Below are 16,493 nucleotides of genomic sequence, written 5' to 3'. Positions count from 1 at the left end.
GACACGCACCCGACACGCAGAACTGGCCTCTGCCCGCCCCTCAGCCCAGGGCCTGGGTTTAGCCCGGCCTCTCCTCTCCCTCCTACTCCCACCCATGGAATCTAAGAACCAGGGTGATTTAAAAATAAAAACATTAAAAAAAAACCAAAAAGCTATGTATTGGGCTGGAGAGACAGTACAGGGTGAAGGCAGGTGGCTGACCTGGGTTTGCCTCACTGAGACTCGAACCCTGGCTCACCGCTGGAGTCTTTCCAGAGCCACTCCTGTCCTCCAGTCCTGCTCCCCCACCTGCTGGGCGCCCCACCATCTTCATATGAGATCCGGGGGGTGGTGCGGGGGGCACACAGTGCAGCCAGGTAAACGACTGGACAGAAAATGAGGCACGAAAAAGAGGGACTAGGGGCAGGAAGGAGTTCAAGGGTCGGGAAATTCAAGGCAAAAACTGGCTGCAGAGAAGTGCCTGCTGCCAGGGCCCGCTCAGCAGTTAACAAGACTAGATCTTTCTAGAAAGCAGGGTCGGAACCTTGGCGTGTCGGCTTCCCTTCCTCCATACCATTTCCCAAGACAGATGATAATGGGGGAACATTCTGCATTTTGTGGGCGACAGCCAGCAGTGCTCAGAGACCCCTCCTGGCTGGGTGCTCAGGGGACCACATGCAGTGCTGGGAATGAAAACCAGGCCCGCCACTCACTCTCTGGCCAGATCACGGCTTTCTACACCCACGTGTGCTTGGCAGTGCTTCCTGGCCATTCCTAAGTTCTGAGCGAAAGAACTAAGACTTTCAGGGCTACATCAAAGGCGGTGGGTTTCTAAAACTTAAGCATGTCTTAACAGATTAAAAAAGTTATAAAAATTAAGTACTGGGGCTGGAGTGATAGCACAGCAGGTAGGGCATTTGCCTTGCACGCAGCCGACCCGGCTTCAATTCTCAGCATCCCAGATGTCCCCTGAGCACCGCCAGGGAGTAATTCCTGAGTGCAGAGCCAGGAGTAACCCCTGTGCATTGCTGGGTGTGACCCAAAAAAAAAAAATTAAGTACTGCTCCATTCTTACACACGTGGCTATCAAGTGCCATATTGCTGTTTTCCAATCTGGAATAAAAGCTCTTTTTCCTACATAAATTATCTTGTAACAGTAGCAGAGTGTAGACGGTAAAAGAAAAATGTCTGAGGACTAGCGAGAACGCTCTAGGAGGTAAGGTGCTGGCCTTGCATGTGGCCAGAACGCCCCTCTGCACCCCCCCAAACTTAACAATCCCAGGGGGCTGGAGATGCAGCCCCGGGGGGAAGCCCGCGGCCTGCCTGCAGACACCCTGGACCCCGTGAGGTATCTGTTCAGCTGCAGCCCCCGTTTGGGGGATCCGGTGGGTCTTGGGGCTCTGGCACTGCGCTGTCGGTGCTCCCGTCCCAGGCGGGACAGACGCTAGCTGGAGTCCCCGGGGCGTCCGGAGAGCCGGGCTCCCAGCAGGGCTGTGTCTGCGGCCAGTGCGTGCAGAGGAGGCGCGCACACAAGCCCCCACGGCTCCAGGGGCAGGAAACACGCTCAGAGGCCGTTACTGTTCCCCACGGCGGGGGAGGCCACGCCAGGGCTGATGCCAGCTCGCGTGGCCAGGGTGAAGAGGGGCCGAGGAGGGGACATGTGCTGAGCGGCCCCTACCCCCACCCACCCCGCACGGTGTATGCCCAGGGCTCCATGGCCTGCCTGGGCAAGAGGGGCGGCAGCTCCTCAAACCCCACACACAGCTGCCCCCACCCGGCCCCGGCAGGGGGGACGCCTCCCCCGCACCCCCGTCACCTCAGAGCTGCGCCAGAAACGAAGAAAATGCAAGCGGGGGCTTCCGCATCCGCACTGCCCGGTCGGGGGGTGACCCCGAGCACACAGCCAGGAGCCACCACCCCATGGGAAAATAAAGTAAAATTACGCCTTATGCGGCACAGAGCAAAGCTCTTGGGGTCACGCCACACCCCGAGGGGACGTGAGCTGTCCACAGAAGGGTGCGCTCACGTGTGGTGACACGCCAACAGCGTTAAAGGGCTAGCTGTGGGCTTCTCCATGCACTGTGGAACGCAGGGGTGTGCCAGGGGTGGGGGGAGACCGAGGAAAACTTGGTGGGGCCAAGAAGTCTGTGCTCCACTGACTGACATTCACGGCTGCTGGCTCGGACAGAGAAGCCTGTGGAATTCTCCGCAGCCGAGAGCCCCCCCACCCTTTTCCTGTCACCCCCTGGTCCCATATCGACAGTGACACACACCGCACGTCCCAGAGAATTCTACATGAAGTCAGGGTGATGGGGAGAGAGGAGAAATAGTCACCTTTCTTGAATTTATGTATCGGAAGTTTCTTAAGCTGATCTTTACGTAATCTGTTTCTTCTAGCTCTGTGTCTGTCCTGGACAAATTTTGTGATCTAATGAAAAAGAACGAAAGAATTGGTTATTAAACACAGATAAAAAAATGGCCACTAAAATGACAAATGCTTTAGAAGGTTTTGCAGAGCAGCCATGAATCAGTTCAGTTATCTGAAGCCTAAATGCAAGCGTGTTCGCTAAAGCGTTAAATTATATTGGTGATTAGTTATCCTTTAAGTGATCTCTGGAATTTTTATTCATTGACCTAAATTATCTTCAATTTCCTCTCCTGGGAACATTATAAATAATACATAACTGTCGGCAAAAAACACAAGTGGATGATTAGAGATGAGAGACCAGGGGGTCAAGAGCAGAGGGCCAGCGTCCCTGCAGACAATGTCAAGCCCGAAAACAGGTTGGGGGGTTGAGGGGGGGTACTTGGGAGCCCTGACAGTGAACAGAACTGATACAGAACATCTGTCCGACCAAAGTGCGTCAGCGTGAGATACGATCTACAAGACATTTGAACTATAATCTACAATGCTTGCAAGAACGAAAAGGACGTACACAGGGTCAGGGCAAAATGATAAATAAAGCAATCTTAATTTTTTTTAAAACTAACTACTTCAAAGTTAAGGACTTGAGTCTGCAAAAGACATGAAAAAGATAAGGCAAGGCTGGGAGGATGTATTTGCCAGGATGGAGCGGCTGGGACGGGAACTGCACCCAGAATTTACAAACAACTCCAAACTGGGTAAGAGGAAATGGAGCAAACCCACAGAAACAAGATGGGCAAGAGTCTGAATACATACTTCACACTTAAGCAGGCAGAGAGGTTAACATCCTCAGTCAACAGGAAAGTCAAACCTCAAATGCTACTACAGGCCAACTAGGAAGATGAACAGTGTGACTGATGGTAGCCATCATTTTAGCCCGGCACCCTGACAGCCTACTGATCAGAGGGTACATGGTGGTTTCTTAAATTTTAAACATTAACCGTATAGCCAACACGTTCCACTCCTATCTCCTCTCAACTGTAGCACTGTCGTCCTGTTGTGAATCGATTTGCTCGAGCGGGCACCAGTAACATCTCCATTGTGAGAACTATTATTACTGTTTTTGGCATATCGAATATGCCATGGAGAGCTTGCCAGGCTATACTGTGCCGGACTATCTGAGAGGGAGGGAAGAATCGAACCCAGGTCGGCCAAGTGCAAGGCAAAACGTCCTACCCACTGTGCTATCGCGCCTCTCAACAACTGGGGACAATGTCATATAGGTTTTCTTTTTTTTTTTTTTTTTGCTTTTTGGGTCACACCCAGGGATGCTCAGGGGTTACTCCTGGCTCTGCACTCAGGAATCACTATTGGCAGTGCTCAGGGAACCATATGGGATGCTGGGAGTCATACCTGGGTCGGCACGTGCAAGGCAAACGCCCTACCCACTGTGCTATCACACCAGCCCCAATGTCATATAGGTTTTATGGGTACTTGCCGCCCAAAGAAAAACAGCTCGAATGTCCAACAGGTGAACGGATAAACCAAACTGTCATAATCATATAAGTTGGCAATAAAAATGAATGAACAGTATTCCCCATGATATAGGAATCAGTTATTCTGAGAAAAGAAGATAAGACACATAAAGGCACACACTTATGATTCCACTTACAAACCGCAGACAATTCAGGCTAATCGGTGCTGCCCCAGAGCCAACCTACAGCGGCCTGGGGAGCAGGGGCGAGGGGAGGAGGAGTGGAGGGTGGGGCCGGGGAGACCCTCTCACCAAGGGGCACCCCCAGCCTCGGGGCTGGCCACTCTCCGTCTCCTGGCTGGGGGTGACGGCGGCTCCACTACACACACAATTTAGTACGTTAATCGCGCATGGTTTCCTGCGCATTATTAACACCTCGACAGTTCTCTATAGACTGACCACTAGGAGAGAACAATATGTAAGGTTTCACACCAGCTGCACAAAGCAAGGAAAAGTATAAAACAGGACCCTAAACCACACGGAACGGGCCAAAAAGCGGGCTCAAAACTGCTCAACGTACAGGGCCAGAATGAGAACACGGCGGGGAGGGCCTTTGCCAGCATGCGAGCATCCCGTATGGCTCCCTGCACACCCCCAGGAGTGATTCCCGAGAGCAGAACCAGGAGTAAGCCTTGAGCACCACCAGGTGGGACCCAAAAAGAAAAAAAAAAATATCTCAACAAATGATTTGCTTGCAGGAGGCCTGGGTGCCCCCTGGGTATGCACCAGGAACAACCGAAACACTAGCGTAAAAGGACAGCAACAACAAAAAAGCAATATGAAAGTAAAACAATAGAAATGAGTTCAAATTTATGTCTCACTGCAACAATACAAATGGGTTACATATGCCAGCTTTTAAAAGGTGTATATGGGGCCGGAGCGATAGCACAGGTAAGGCGTTTGCCTTGCACTTGGCCGACCCGGGTTCGATCCCCGGCATCCCATATGGTCCCCCAACCACCGCCAGGAGTAATTCCTGAGTGCAAAGCCAGGAGTAACCCCTGAGCATCGCTGGGCGTGACCCAAAAAGCAAAAAAAAAAAAAAAAAAGGTGTATATAATACTAAGTAAAAGTCTCAGCAACATGCTAATTACATGTTAAAAACCAAAATTCAAACAACGATAGATTAAGAAAACCCAGAGGGGCTGGAAAAGGGAGCACAGTTGGGGTTATGGCGCCTGCCCTGTCCACAAACAATCCCTGTCTGTTCTCCGGCACCACATACGGTCCCCTGGGCACCTCTGTCCAGGAATGACCCCTGAGCAATCCTGGGTGTGGCCCCCAACCCCAAACTATGCCCTCCCTTAAAAAAAAAAAAAAAAAAATATATATATATATATATATATATATATATGTATATATATAAAAATAATGGTCTGTGAGCACCGAGAGCCTGGGCTGGAGACAGCACTGGGCAGGGTGCTGACCCAGCATGCAGCTGAGCCCAGTTTGATCTCCCGCACCACGGGTGGTCCCCTGAGCACAGAGCCAGGAGAACTGTCTCTCCAGCCCCTGTTCAGATATTTAGGACCCCAGTTTATTCTTGCTTTTGTCTGAACCTGTTCTAGAAATGGACTCATTCGTATGTGCTCTTCTGAAAGATTTTTCTCACGCCGTAAGTGAGAGATGAAAGGTAAGAAGCAATAGCAATATGAAAGTTAAACAACAGAAATGAGTTCAAGTTTGTGTCTCACTGCAGTAATATAAAGGGGTCACATTTACCAGCTTTTAGAAGGAAATTCCCAACAACATGCTCATTACAGAACCAACAATGATATATTAAAAGCTCGTGGGACTGGAGAGAGAGGACAGAGTCCTTACGAGTCGTCCATCCGCAAGGCTCTGAGCGACTCTCAATGGTTCTTCTGACATGTAACCTACCATGAAGATGACTATGAGGACGAGGCAGATGCCGACGATGATGAGGAAGGGGATCAGGTAGTACTCGAGCGGCAGGCTGAACTCCGGAACTAGGATGACGTGGCCCCTGGAACCAAACAGATCAATGAAAGACAAACCGTTTCGAGCTGCTGCATCATGAAGTTAAATTGAGAAAAAAAAAAAAACAGACATTTTGAAAAGATGTCTAGCTATTTCAATGCCGTCCCCTAGAACTTGGGGTCTTCTGAGGGGGGATCGCCCGTCAGCTGTCCTGGGCTGCTTTTCCCACCGTCAGTGGACTTAGCTGCCCGAGAAAGCCCACGAGTGTGGACTGTGCACACCCTGCACAAAAGTCCTTCACTGCACTGAGCAAACCAAGCCAGGGCCGGCCTATTTCAGAGCAGGCGCGGCAGGGTAGCCAGCAGCTGGGCCAGCTCTAGATTCTGACAAGAATGGCCATGGTTGGGGCTGCAGCGATAGCACAGCGGGGAGGGCGTTTGCCTTGCACACGGCCGACCCAGGTTCCATTGCCAGCATCCCATATGGCTCCCCCGAGCACTGCCAGGAGTAATTCCTGAGTGCAGAGCCAGGAGGGAGTAACCCCTCTGCATCGCCGGGTGTGACCCAAAAAGCAAAAAAAAACGAACGGCCAAGGCCACCAAATACTGCCCATGAATTCCCTCTTCCACACTCGCTCTCTCCACCTTGTCTGGCCACAGAGTTCACTCCAACTGCGATTTCAAGGGGGTCTGGCTAATTCTGCCCTAAGCTTTTAAAAACTGTTAAAACGACAGGTTATTTTTAACATCCTTTCCTTACCCTTTTTCATACGAGAATTCATCTTTCAGTGAATTTGCTGAAGATTCGCCAATAAAAACAGATGGAATGTCGATTTTCTTCAGCACATCAACTGTATGAAACAACAAAATTTTTCTTAAAATCCCCATACTTAGTGCAGCAACAACTTACCCTCCCCCCGGAGCAGCAGCGAATACGCTGAACCTATGGCAGTCGGAGTCGGACACTGACTGATACTCCGACCGCTGGTTTATCAGGAGCAGTTGTAAGAGCCAAGATTCCTCTGTATGCAGTGCCACTGCCACTTCTCCTATGCGATAAGAGGTAACCCTAATTCTAACATCCCCATCTGAAGAATCCTCGGTACACATAATTAACTCTTAAAAAAAGAAAAAAGAGGAAGAAAATTTTTCTAATTTTTCTTTCCTCTCACAATTTTTAAATGACAAAGTAAAAAAAAAAAGCTTTCTTACATACCCATTCCCAGGAGCGGTGTCAGTCAAAGAACATAAGAAAAGACGGTTTACAAGGCTCTGAAGTGACCCCCACACATATCTACACTTTCCAGAGTAGAGAGGTGAGACTGAACATAAGCACAGGATAGGCGAGCTGGGCAAATCTCTACTTCCTCCTAAACCTTGCAGTTCCAGCAAAGCTTTCTGTTTGGATTGGTCTCAAGAAATCTGACTCTTACACCCACATGTAAAACCAAAACCAAATGTCAAAGCAAAAAAAAAACAAAACAAACAAAAAGAAAACCACTTTGTAAAAATTACCTATTACTCACGAAGAAAAAGAACAAATTCTCTTGAGTTACTACAATGGGGGGGAGAGAGAGAAAGAGAGAGACTGAGACTATTTAGGGCCAGAATGATACTCCTGTATGTAGGACACTTGCCTTGCACACAGCCAGCCCGGGCTTCAGTCCCCAGTATCCCATACGGTCCCCCAAGCACCGCCAGGAGTGATCCCTGAGCACAGAGCCAGGAGTTAGCCCTGAGCACTGCTGAGTGTGGCCCGAAACAAACTCCTCAAAATAACAATTTTTAAAATTGAGTTCAATAAACAGACTTGACTTTAGAAAAAAGACCATCTGTAAAATAATGTTCAAAAGAGGGGAGTTGTGGGTGAGGGTGAACAGAAATCCACTCCATAGGCAGAAAGGTAGGATATTTAGAGAAATTAAAGAAAGCTAAAACAAAATGCACAAAGCTTTAGAAAAACTCTGAACTACTACAGATGAGAAAGTAGCTATTGTTACACAAGGAGAAAGAAAGTGGGCAAGACATACTGAATAAAGGCAACAAGACCCCCCAAAAAAATAACAGAAAGGAAAGAAATACGTGTGTTCAAATATATATGTATATAAATTATATATGGTTATATATATATAATTCACCTAAGCAAAATAATGCTTATCATGCAAGAAAATAGAATACAACCAATATCCTTCCCACCCAAAGACAAAGGTTGCATCTGAGGTGATAAACCATCTGCTAAATCTCAACAAATATGTTAGATTATGTAACCTGCACCAGATCCCGCTGTCGAATGTCTCACCCTCCCCAATTTCCCCATGGCCCTGCCCTTGAGCACAGCGGCCAATGACGTGGTGTTCTTTGGTCCTAATCAAGCCGAGGTCAGAATCCAGATGTCCCTGGACAGATTCCCTTGGCTTCTCTGGCAGACTGTCATGCTCTACGCAAATGCAAGCATAATCATTCATTCTCTCGCATTCATTCTGTCATGACACACGACACAGACACACGTGCCCAGAACAAAGCATCGCAGAAGTAACCCCAGCATTCGAGAACCGAACTTCTGAGCCACACTTGAAATGCACTAACTCAGGAGTGTTGCCATGGCAAGAGCGGGGATATGGGGATCCTCGAATACACGTCTACTTGCTACTCCGATGATTTTCGTTTCCATTAGGAGTTGAGACCCCGACAGGTTTCCGTGCATCACAAAGCCAGCCCAGGCTGTCGCATCTTGACCCGGGCGGTGGCTCACAGCCCTCTGCGTGCCTGTCTGAACCCAGCTCCTCAGCACTGCAGTCACAGCGGCGAGCACCCCTGGCCTATCCCTGGGCACAGCTCCGACACCAAAGCTCTTATGGAGAACAAGTCGAGAGACGAGCACTTGCAAATACAAATCAGTTTGTTCAAGCCAGATACAGCCCTTGAGAAGGACTTGGGGGTCACTAAGACCTCCAGTTTGCTGGACTCAATCTGCAGCAACACACACACACGCGCGCACGAGTGCGCGAATTTGCTAGAACATGGGGCTGGAGCAATAGCACAGCGGGGAGGGTGTTTGCCTTGCACACGGCCGACCCAGGTTTGATTCCCAGCATCCCATATGGTCCCGAGCACCGCCAGGAGTCATTCCTGAGTGCAGAGCCAGGAGTGACCCCTGAGCATCACCGGGTGTGACCCAAAAAAGGCAAAAAAAAAAAAAAAGAATTTGCTAGAACATGTGCAGCAATTCAGCTGGGGGACCAGAAAGCCAGCACGGCAGGGAAGGTGCTGCCCTGGCCGTTGCTGACCGGCCTTTGGTCCTGTCACCACCTACGGTCCCCAGAGCCCCGCCAGGGGGAAGCCTGAGCACTGCCGGGTGTGGCTCCAAACACAAAACAAAAAATTCAAATGAATACTGGAATTTGGAATTTCACTTCAGGATTTTTTTTAAATTTGCATAATGTACACTTGTGTCTTCCAGGAAGGCCCACAATCACAAATGTCACTGAACTGGAGTGGAGCCGTGTGGTTACACACTGCTGTTCAAGGGGTATGAAAGGAGAACAACTCTGGTGCTGCCGGTCGAGGCATGTGGAGAGTGAGCCCTGCCTCCTCTGTCTGCCGTGCAGAAGCAGCACGTCCACCCTCGGGAAACACAGCCCCGAGGGGCACAGAGTGCAGACCACAGTGATGGCGACTCACGCACCAGGAAGATCAGAGTAATAATTCAAAATCCAGAGACATCAACGGAGAAGCTTCTCACTCAATTCCTCTCTCTAATGCTCTGTGGCTTTGCTCAGACTTGCAGGGACATTAGGAAAGGAGCCGGCCCAGACGTGGCTCAGTGGAAGGGCACCTGCCTTGTATGTTTGAAGCCCGTACATACATGATATCTGTGTGTATGACACCCATACATACATGTATAGATACATGTATACATACATGTATACATACATGATATTTGTATAGGTGAGGCCCATATGTGCATATTTGTGTGTGAAGCCTGTACATGCATATGTGTATGTATGAAGCCCGTACTCACATATGTGTATGTGTGAAGCCTATACATGCATGGTGTTTGTATGTGTGAAGCCCATACATACATGGTGTTTGTATGTGTGAAGCCCATACATACATGATATTTGTATGTGTGAAACCCGTATATGTGTGATCTGCAGCATAGAGCAGGGAGAGAAAATAATTCTGTTCAAACAGAAAAAGGCACTATCCTTTTTCTTCTTGGTCAAAACTCCAAATATGTCCCACCAAGGAAGCGTCATTGCAGGCTGGACTGTCTCCTGCAGGGGTGACTCTGTCTCTGGCTTGCAGTGTGCTGTTTGCCCCCAAGGTCCCCCTTGTATCACCCAGTGGACCCTAGCTGCTGGAGGCATGACGGGCAGAGAAGGAGGGGGGGTACCTGCCATAGAGACAGGCCGGGGGGCAGGAGGGAAACCGGGGACACTGATGGTGGGACAATGCACGGTAAAGGGATGGGTGTGGGGAATCTGTATGACTGAAACCCAATCATGAACAACTTTGCAACTGTGTATCTCACTGTGATTCAATCAAACAATTAAAAAAAGAAAAAAAGAAAAAAAGTCCTAGTGCCCTGAGGATAAGAAACGGCACCTCATGCAGCCAGGAAGTCCTTGTCCGGAGAGAGCCCTTATCCCATTAACTGACTCTCACTGAAATTCTCCGAAGCTACTGCCGGGCCGAGGCGGGGGCTGGGGCTGAATGAAGCGCCTGACTCCAGCCCACGGCGGCCTCGTGGCTCTCAATTCAGAGGGACAGGGCAGCTGCGCGTGCAGTGGCCTCCGCCCACCGGCCCGTGGGTAGAGACGGTTCAAAACCCTGGATCTACCGGCTGGTGGTCACTGCTGGGCCGTGAGGGGTGTGCAGGCCAGGGGGCCGTCGAAGCTGTGAGGCTGCAGAATGGGGACTTAATGCATCGACAAAGCCTGAAATGGAATGCGTGAGTCTCCACTCTCTCTCTCTCTCTCTCTCTCTCTCTCTCTCTCTCTCTCTCTCTCTCTCCACACACACACACTCACACAAACACTCACACACACACTCTCACACACACTCACACACACTCACACTCACACACACACACACTCACACACTCACACTCACACTCACACACACACACACACACACTCTCACACACACACTCTCTCTCTCTCTCACACACACACACACACACACACACACACACACACTATTATTCTCCAGCATCCTTAATTCCACATGCTTCTCGATTTAAAGCGGATTTCTTTGTTTTTAGATCCCGTGAGGCCGCCCCCCGCCCCGCCTCCCCCAAACCAAGACATCTTCTAAAATGAGTCGCAGGAGTAAGGCCCATCAGTCCCACTTCTGCTGCTGGGGGGCGGGTGGGGGGCTGGACAACGCCGTGGCAGAGGCAGACACTCTGCTTCTCCGACGGCAGGTGCGGGCAGCGCGGCCGGGCGCGAGGGGCGGTGCGGGGCGCCCTGTCCAACAGGAGAGAAGAGAAGTGATACCTGTACTTACTGTCGTTGGATCCCATGCTAATGAGCCCGTCCGAGTCCACATTGTGGACGATGGCTGCTTTGTAGCCGGCCCGCTGGGCGTTTAGGACCTGCAAGGCAGAGAGAGCCCCGGTGAGCGGGAGCGCGCCGTGAGGGCTCGGCACGAGTGCTCCCAGACGGGGGCTGGGGGTGCCACAGCCGCCGGTGCTCAAGGGTTCCTGCTGGCACTGAAATTCTGTGCACTCCGGGGCTTGGAGCAACAGCACGGCAGGTAGGGACGCAGGCGACCCGGGTTCGGTCCTCAGCCTCCCTGGGCACCGCCCGGAGTAACTCCTGAGTGCAGGGCCTGAGCATCGCTGGGCGTGACCCAAAAAGGAAAAGCTAATTCTGCGCTCCAGGGTCACTCCTGGCTTTGCACTCAGGAACTGCTCTTGGCGGCGCCGGGGGACCGCGTGGGACGCCGGGGACTGAACCTGGGCTCAAACGCCCACCTGTCTCTCGGAGCCCAGAGGAAGGGTTTTAAAATCTGTTACAAACGACTCCTTGATTTCACTCATGGAAGTGAGAGCTGCAAACAGAGGACAGGGACGCGCGCGAACTACAGAAATCGTGGAACGCAACGCCCCTCTCTGCTCTCGAGAGGAACCACACCCACCTCTACTCGCACTCGTGGGCTCGGCTCGGGCAAGTGGCTTTCCTCCTGAATCCTCAGTTTCCCCAGCTCTAAAATGGGAATGGCAGATTGGGAGCTCACACATCAACATTTATCTCCCCGCCTTCTACACTCCCGGGATCACGGAGACAGGACAGTGCTCGCCCTGAGCTGGCCCCAGCTCAGTCCCCCGCACCACCGGGAGGTACTCGAGCCCTTCTCCAAAGCATCAGGATCTGACGGCAGCCCCAGTTTGAACCTGAATCAAGGTTCTATTTATTTGCTGGTTTGCTCATTGGTTTCTGGGCCACACCCAGTGGTGCTCAGGGCTGACTCCTGAGTAATCTCAGGGATTACTGAGATTACTGCTGGGCTCGGGGCACCCCAGGGGGTGCTAGGGATTGAACCAGGCCGGCTGCATGAAAGGCAAGCCCCCTACTCGCTGCAGCCCCCTACCTATGAATATTCCCTACAGCTATGTCCAAGTAGTAAGCTTTGTGCCTGAAGGAAAGGAGGATGTGGGGCAGAATTTTCTCACAGAAAAAAATGTTAATAATGTTCAAACATGTGATTACACCTCACTTCAAAGGTAACCACTGGCATACGTTTGTTTCCCCTGCTGTAAAGTCAGACCCGGCTGTGTTCCCGTCACTCCCAGAGGCCTGCAGGGGACCAGGCAGTGCTGGGAACCAAACCGGGGACTCATTCGGGTGAGGCCTGCGCTCGGCCACGGGGCCAGACCCGCAGCCCCAGCAACCTGCTGCTAAAATAATAAACTCACCAAGAAATGAAATAAACTAAACTCACATCTAAGCTGAGTACGACAACATCAGCCAACTGGTAAGAACCAAGGATGGGCTCACTCGTGGCATATTAGTTAAAGTGAAAACCAAGGCAGGGAACATTTTATATCCCCGCACACAAAATACCAGTTTGGAATACTTCCTCTGCTTGAAACAATTTCATTTTTTAGTATTTAACATGGCGAGAAATTCTTGAAAGCTGTCCCCTTCTGAACACTGCATAGCTGTGCCTTTCCCTTAAGTTTCAATATCCACATTTCTAAACACCAGGGGTGGTACCTTTTCACATCATTTTTTTTAAAATCATCTCCTCAAGGTGCAACACCAGTCTCTTAGTTATCAGCATCGTAACAAATCGAGTCTTTGCGTCAATGAAATAAAAATGAAAGCAGCAGCAAGTCCCAAAAGGGGAAAGGGGAGGGGAAGGCCCAGAGCCGGGTCCCTGAGAGTGAAAGGGATGTTGGCGAGGCCTGACAGAACAGCTGTCAGATCTGCAGGGGACGGCAACGAGGCCCATTACTCATGCCAGCACTGGAGCACTGTCATCCCGTTGCTCATCGATTTGCTCGAGCGGGCACCAGTAATGTCTCCATTTTGAGACTTGTTGCTGTTTCTGGCATATCAAATACGCCAGGGGAACTTGACAGGCTCTGCCATGCAGGCGGGATACTTTAAGTAGCTTGCCGGGCTCTCCGAAAGGGACAAAGGAATCGAACTCGGGTCGGCCGCGTGCAAGGCAAACACCCTACCGCTGTGCTATCGCTCCAGCCCTACTCACGCCAGAGAAGCCAAAATGTGGCTGAGTCGGAGTGATTTCCTACTGTCCCTGGAAAGGCAAACCTGGAGGAAATGCGAGTCCCCGGAAATGAGAGCGAGACCCCCGCCCCACACCCACGCCACAGCCGAGGACCTGGCAGGAAATGGTCCGACTCAGAGCAGGTTAGCTAGAACTTCCAAGACTGAGTGGCCAGCGTGTGTGACATCACGCACACACCGAGGGGTCAGGCAGAGACGGGCAAGACCAGCCAAAGCCGTGTCCACGGTCAGCACCGGCCCCACCGTGCCAAGGCCCGAAAACCAACCAGCCCGCAAGGCCACCCCAGGGAAGGGACTGCAGAAGCCCGGCCAGCCGGCCGACGGGCACAGAGCCGGGCCACGTCTGATACCCACGGGGGCATGTCGTGTTTTTAGGGGGGTTTTGACAACCACCTAAAAATAGAGAAAACACCAGCCCTCACGGCTCCGGCCCCGTGCTTGTGAGTTTATTCCGAGAGAAAAAAAATCACAGTCTCTAAACCATATTTCTTATTTCACAAATAAATGTGTATATCAGTATGAACACATATACATATGTATATGTGTATCAGTATATATGTATATATGCACATATATCAGTGTGTATATATGTGTATATATATCAGTGGGTATATATCAGTATGTATATGTGTGTGCGTATATATCAGTGTGTATATATCAGTATGTATACATGTGTATATATATCAGTATGTATAGATGTGTGTATATATCAGTATGTATAGATGTGTGTATATATATCAGTGTTTATATATGTGTATATATATAAGTATGTATGATGTGTATATATATCAGTGTGTATATATCAGTATGTATATGTGTATATAGAACAGTATGTATGTATGTATATATATCAATGTGTATATGTGTGTGCGTATATATATCAGTATGTGTATATATCAGTATGTATATGTGTATATATCAATATGTATATATGTGTGTGTATATCAGTGCATGTACATGTGTATACCAGTGTGTATATGTGTGTATATATATGTCAGTGTGTAATTTATTCATCCTATAACCCAGCAGTTCAAACCTAAAGTTTTATTTAAACAATAATAGCAGATGGGCCAGAATGATAGCACAGTGGGGAGGGCGTTTGCCTTGCACATGGCCAGCCGGGTTCGATCCCCAGCATCCCATATGGTCCCTGGAGCACCCCAGGGGTGATCCCTGAGCACAGAGCCAGGAGTCACTCCCGAGCACAGCAGAGCTGGCCGGGGCTGCTACTAGCTTCTCTGACGTGCCAATGGCCTGTTTTCGATCCCCGCCACACCAGGCGGGCCCGCACACTCCATGCGTAAGTGTGTCCCAGAGCTGCTCCTGCTCCTGAGACGAGGCTCAGGGTTCCTTCCACAGTCGGCCCCGTGTGGCACTGGAATGGCACCTGTCCCCGCCGGCGGCTGACACACACACACACCCCGCAGTCGGGTCTCGGACAGTTACCTGGGAGCCACGGGAAGAGCGCAGAGCACAGCTCAGAGAGTCGGGGATGGCTGGGGGCACCACACAGCATGCCAAGGTGACGCGAGGGCCAGGACAGGGCGGGGCCCGAAGCCCTGTACCTCATCCCCACCCCACCCCGAGCACCACTAGTGGAGCACCGCCAGGGGCAGGAGACAGGAGAGGGTCCGACACCCTGTACCGCATCCCCCAGGCCCCACCAGGGCCGGCTTGGAAGGGCCCCGCACGACCAGGTCCAGCCAGAGTCCGCCGGCACCCGTGGGCTGGCGTGGGCCATCCTGGCAGCACAGGGCCGAGCCCCTCTCCTCGGGCCCTTGGGTCCACCCAGCATCCTGGTTGCACTAAAAGAGCCCGTGCCCCCCGCCCCCACCACCAGCCCTGCCTCCCCAGAGAAAGGAAAAGCCAAGTGCATGAGGCGGAGCTAGCACGGGGATGGGAGCCTGCCTCCGTGTGGTGCTCCCTGGCTCAGTCCCCCGGGCGCCCCCACATGGGGCCCAAACCGGACCCCCCCGCCCGACTGCATCCAAACAGTCAACATCTAAAAGAAAGCCAGGCCTCTGGAGCGCGGGCGCCTACTGCCCACAGACACCTGTCCGTGCTCTCGCCTGGCGAGGAACGTGCCTGCCAGACCTCCAGATCCCGCCACCTCCAGGAAGCCCGCCGTGTTTGCGATCCCCGAGCACCCCACCCCATGTGCATGATTTCTTCTGTCTGTCTGTCTGTGCTGGTCTTAAAAGGCCTCGTCTGGAGTCCTAGAGTCCTCCAGGACAGACACTGCACTCAGTCATTTCTGCTCCAGGAGGTCCTTGTCTCTCCAAAGCTGTCTGCATGGAAACTTTCCTGGCAAGAAGGGGCAAAACCATCAATTTTATAAGAGGCTTTTCTGATGCCTCAATTGTTAGGAGCTGCTGACGTGAGAGCGTGTGGCTATCGTGCAGCACATGTGGGGAGCACGTGCCCAGCATATGGCAAGGCCCTGGTCAGTCCTGGCTTACTCCGACCCCAAGCACCACCGGCCGTAGCCCACCGGCCACGCGTCACCGGGAGTGGCCCTGGCTGCCACTGCAGAGGACGTGGTCCCTGTTTCTTACACTGCAATGCTGGAAAGACGATAAAATAAAGCCAGTGCGGAAAGCTGGCCCTGGGCCCAGAGGCGCAGAACGCTGGGCTGCAGCGCTCCCTCGCGGGCCTGTGGTCATGAGTCCCAACCTCCCAGCGGCCCACATGTGCCTGGCGTGGCCTAGCCCCCTGGGTTCTTTGAGTTCCGAAAGCTGTCTCCAGTCACAGCACAGTCAGGGGGTGGGTGTGCACCGGCAAGAAGGGCGACTCCCCCACTGAAACGAAGCCCCCGACACGCAGGAAGGAAGCGTGTCCTCGCACGTAAACAGAGCCCCGGAGACAGTGCTCGCCCCGGAGAGCGCGTGAGACACCGCGAGCCCCCGCGGCCCAGC

The 16,493-nt window shown here is 51.6% G+C and overlaps 1 protein-coding gene across 2 annotated transcripts in view; it reads right to left on the bottom strand.

The window, feature by feature from the left end:
- Positions 1–16,493, bottom strand: part of RNF13 (ring finger protein 13) — a 68,858-nt gene that overhangs the window by 4,065 nt on the left and 48,300 nt on the right. Inside the window, exons 5-8 of one of the 2 annotated variants that reach the window (XM_055129547.1) lie at positions 11,330–11,417; positions 6,579–6,669; positions 5,760–5,865; positions 2,314–2,407 (exon numbers count right to left, since the gene is read on the bottom strand). In XM_055129547.1, coding sequence (XP_054985522.1) covers positions 2,314–2,407; positions 5,760–5,865; positions 6,579–6,669; positions 11,330–11,417 — 379 coding nt within the window. Of the gene's footprint in view, positions 1–2,313; positions 2,408–5,759; positions 5,866–6,578; positions 6,670–11,319; positions 11,418–16,493 lie in introns of both variants that reach the window. The other variant, XM_055129548.1, reaches the window with a different exon arrangement.

Source organism: Sorex araneus, chromosome 2 (assembly GCF_027595985.1).
Source record: "Sorex araneus isolate mSorAra2 chromosome 2, mSorAra2.pri, whole genome shotgun sequence".
NCBI lineage: Eukaryota > Metazoa > Chordata > Mammalia > Eulipotyphla > Soricidae > Sorex > Sorex araneus.
Note: the sequence above shows the minus strand (reverse complement) of the source record. Positions and strands in the feature narration are given on the sequence as shown.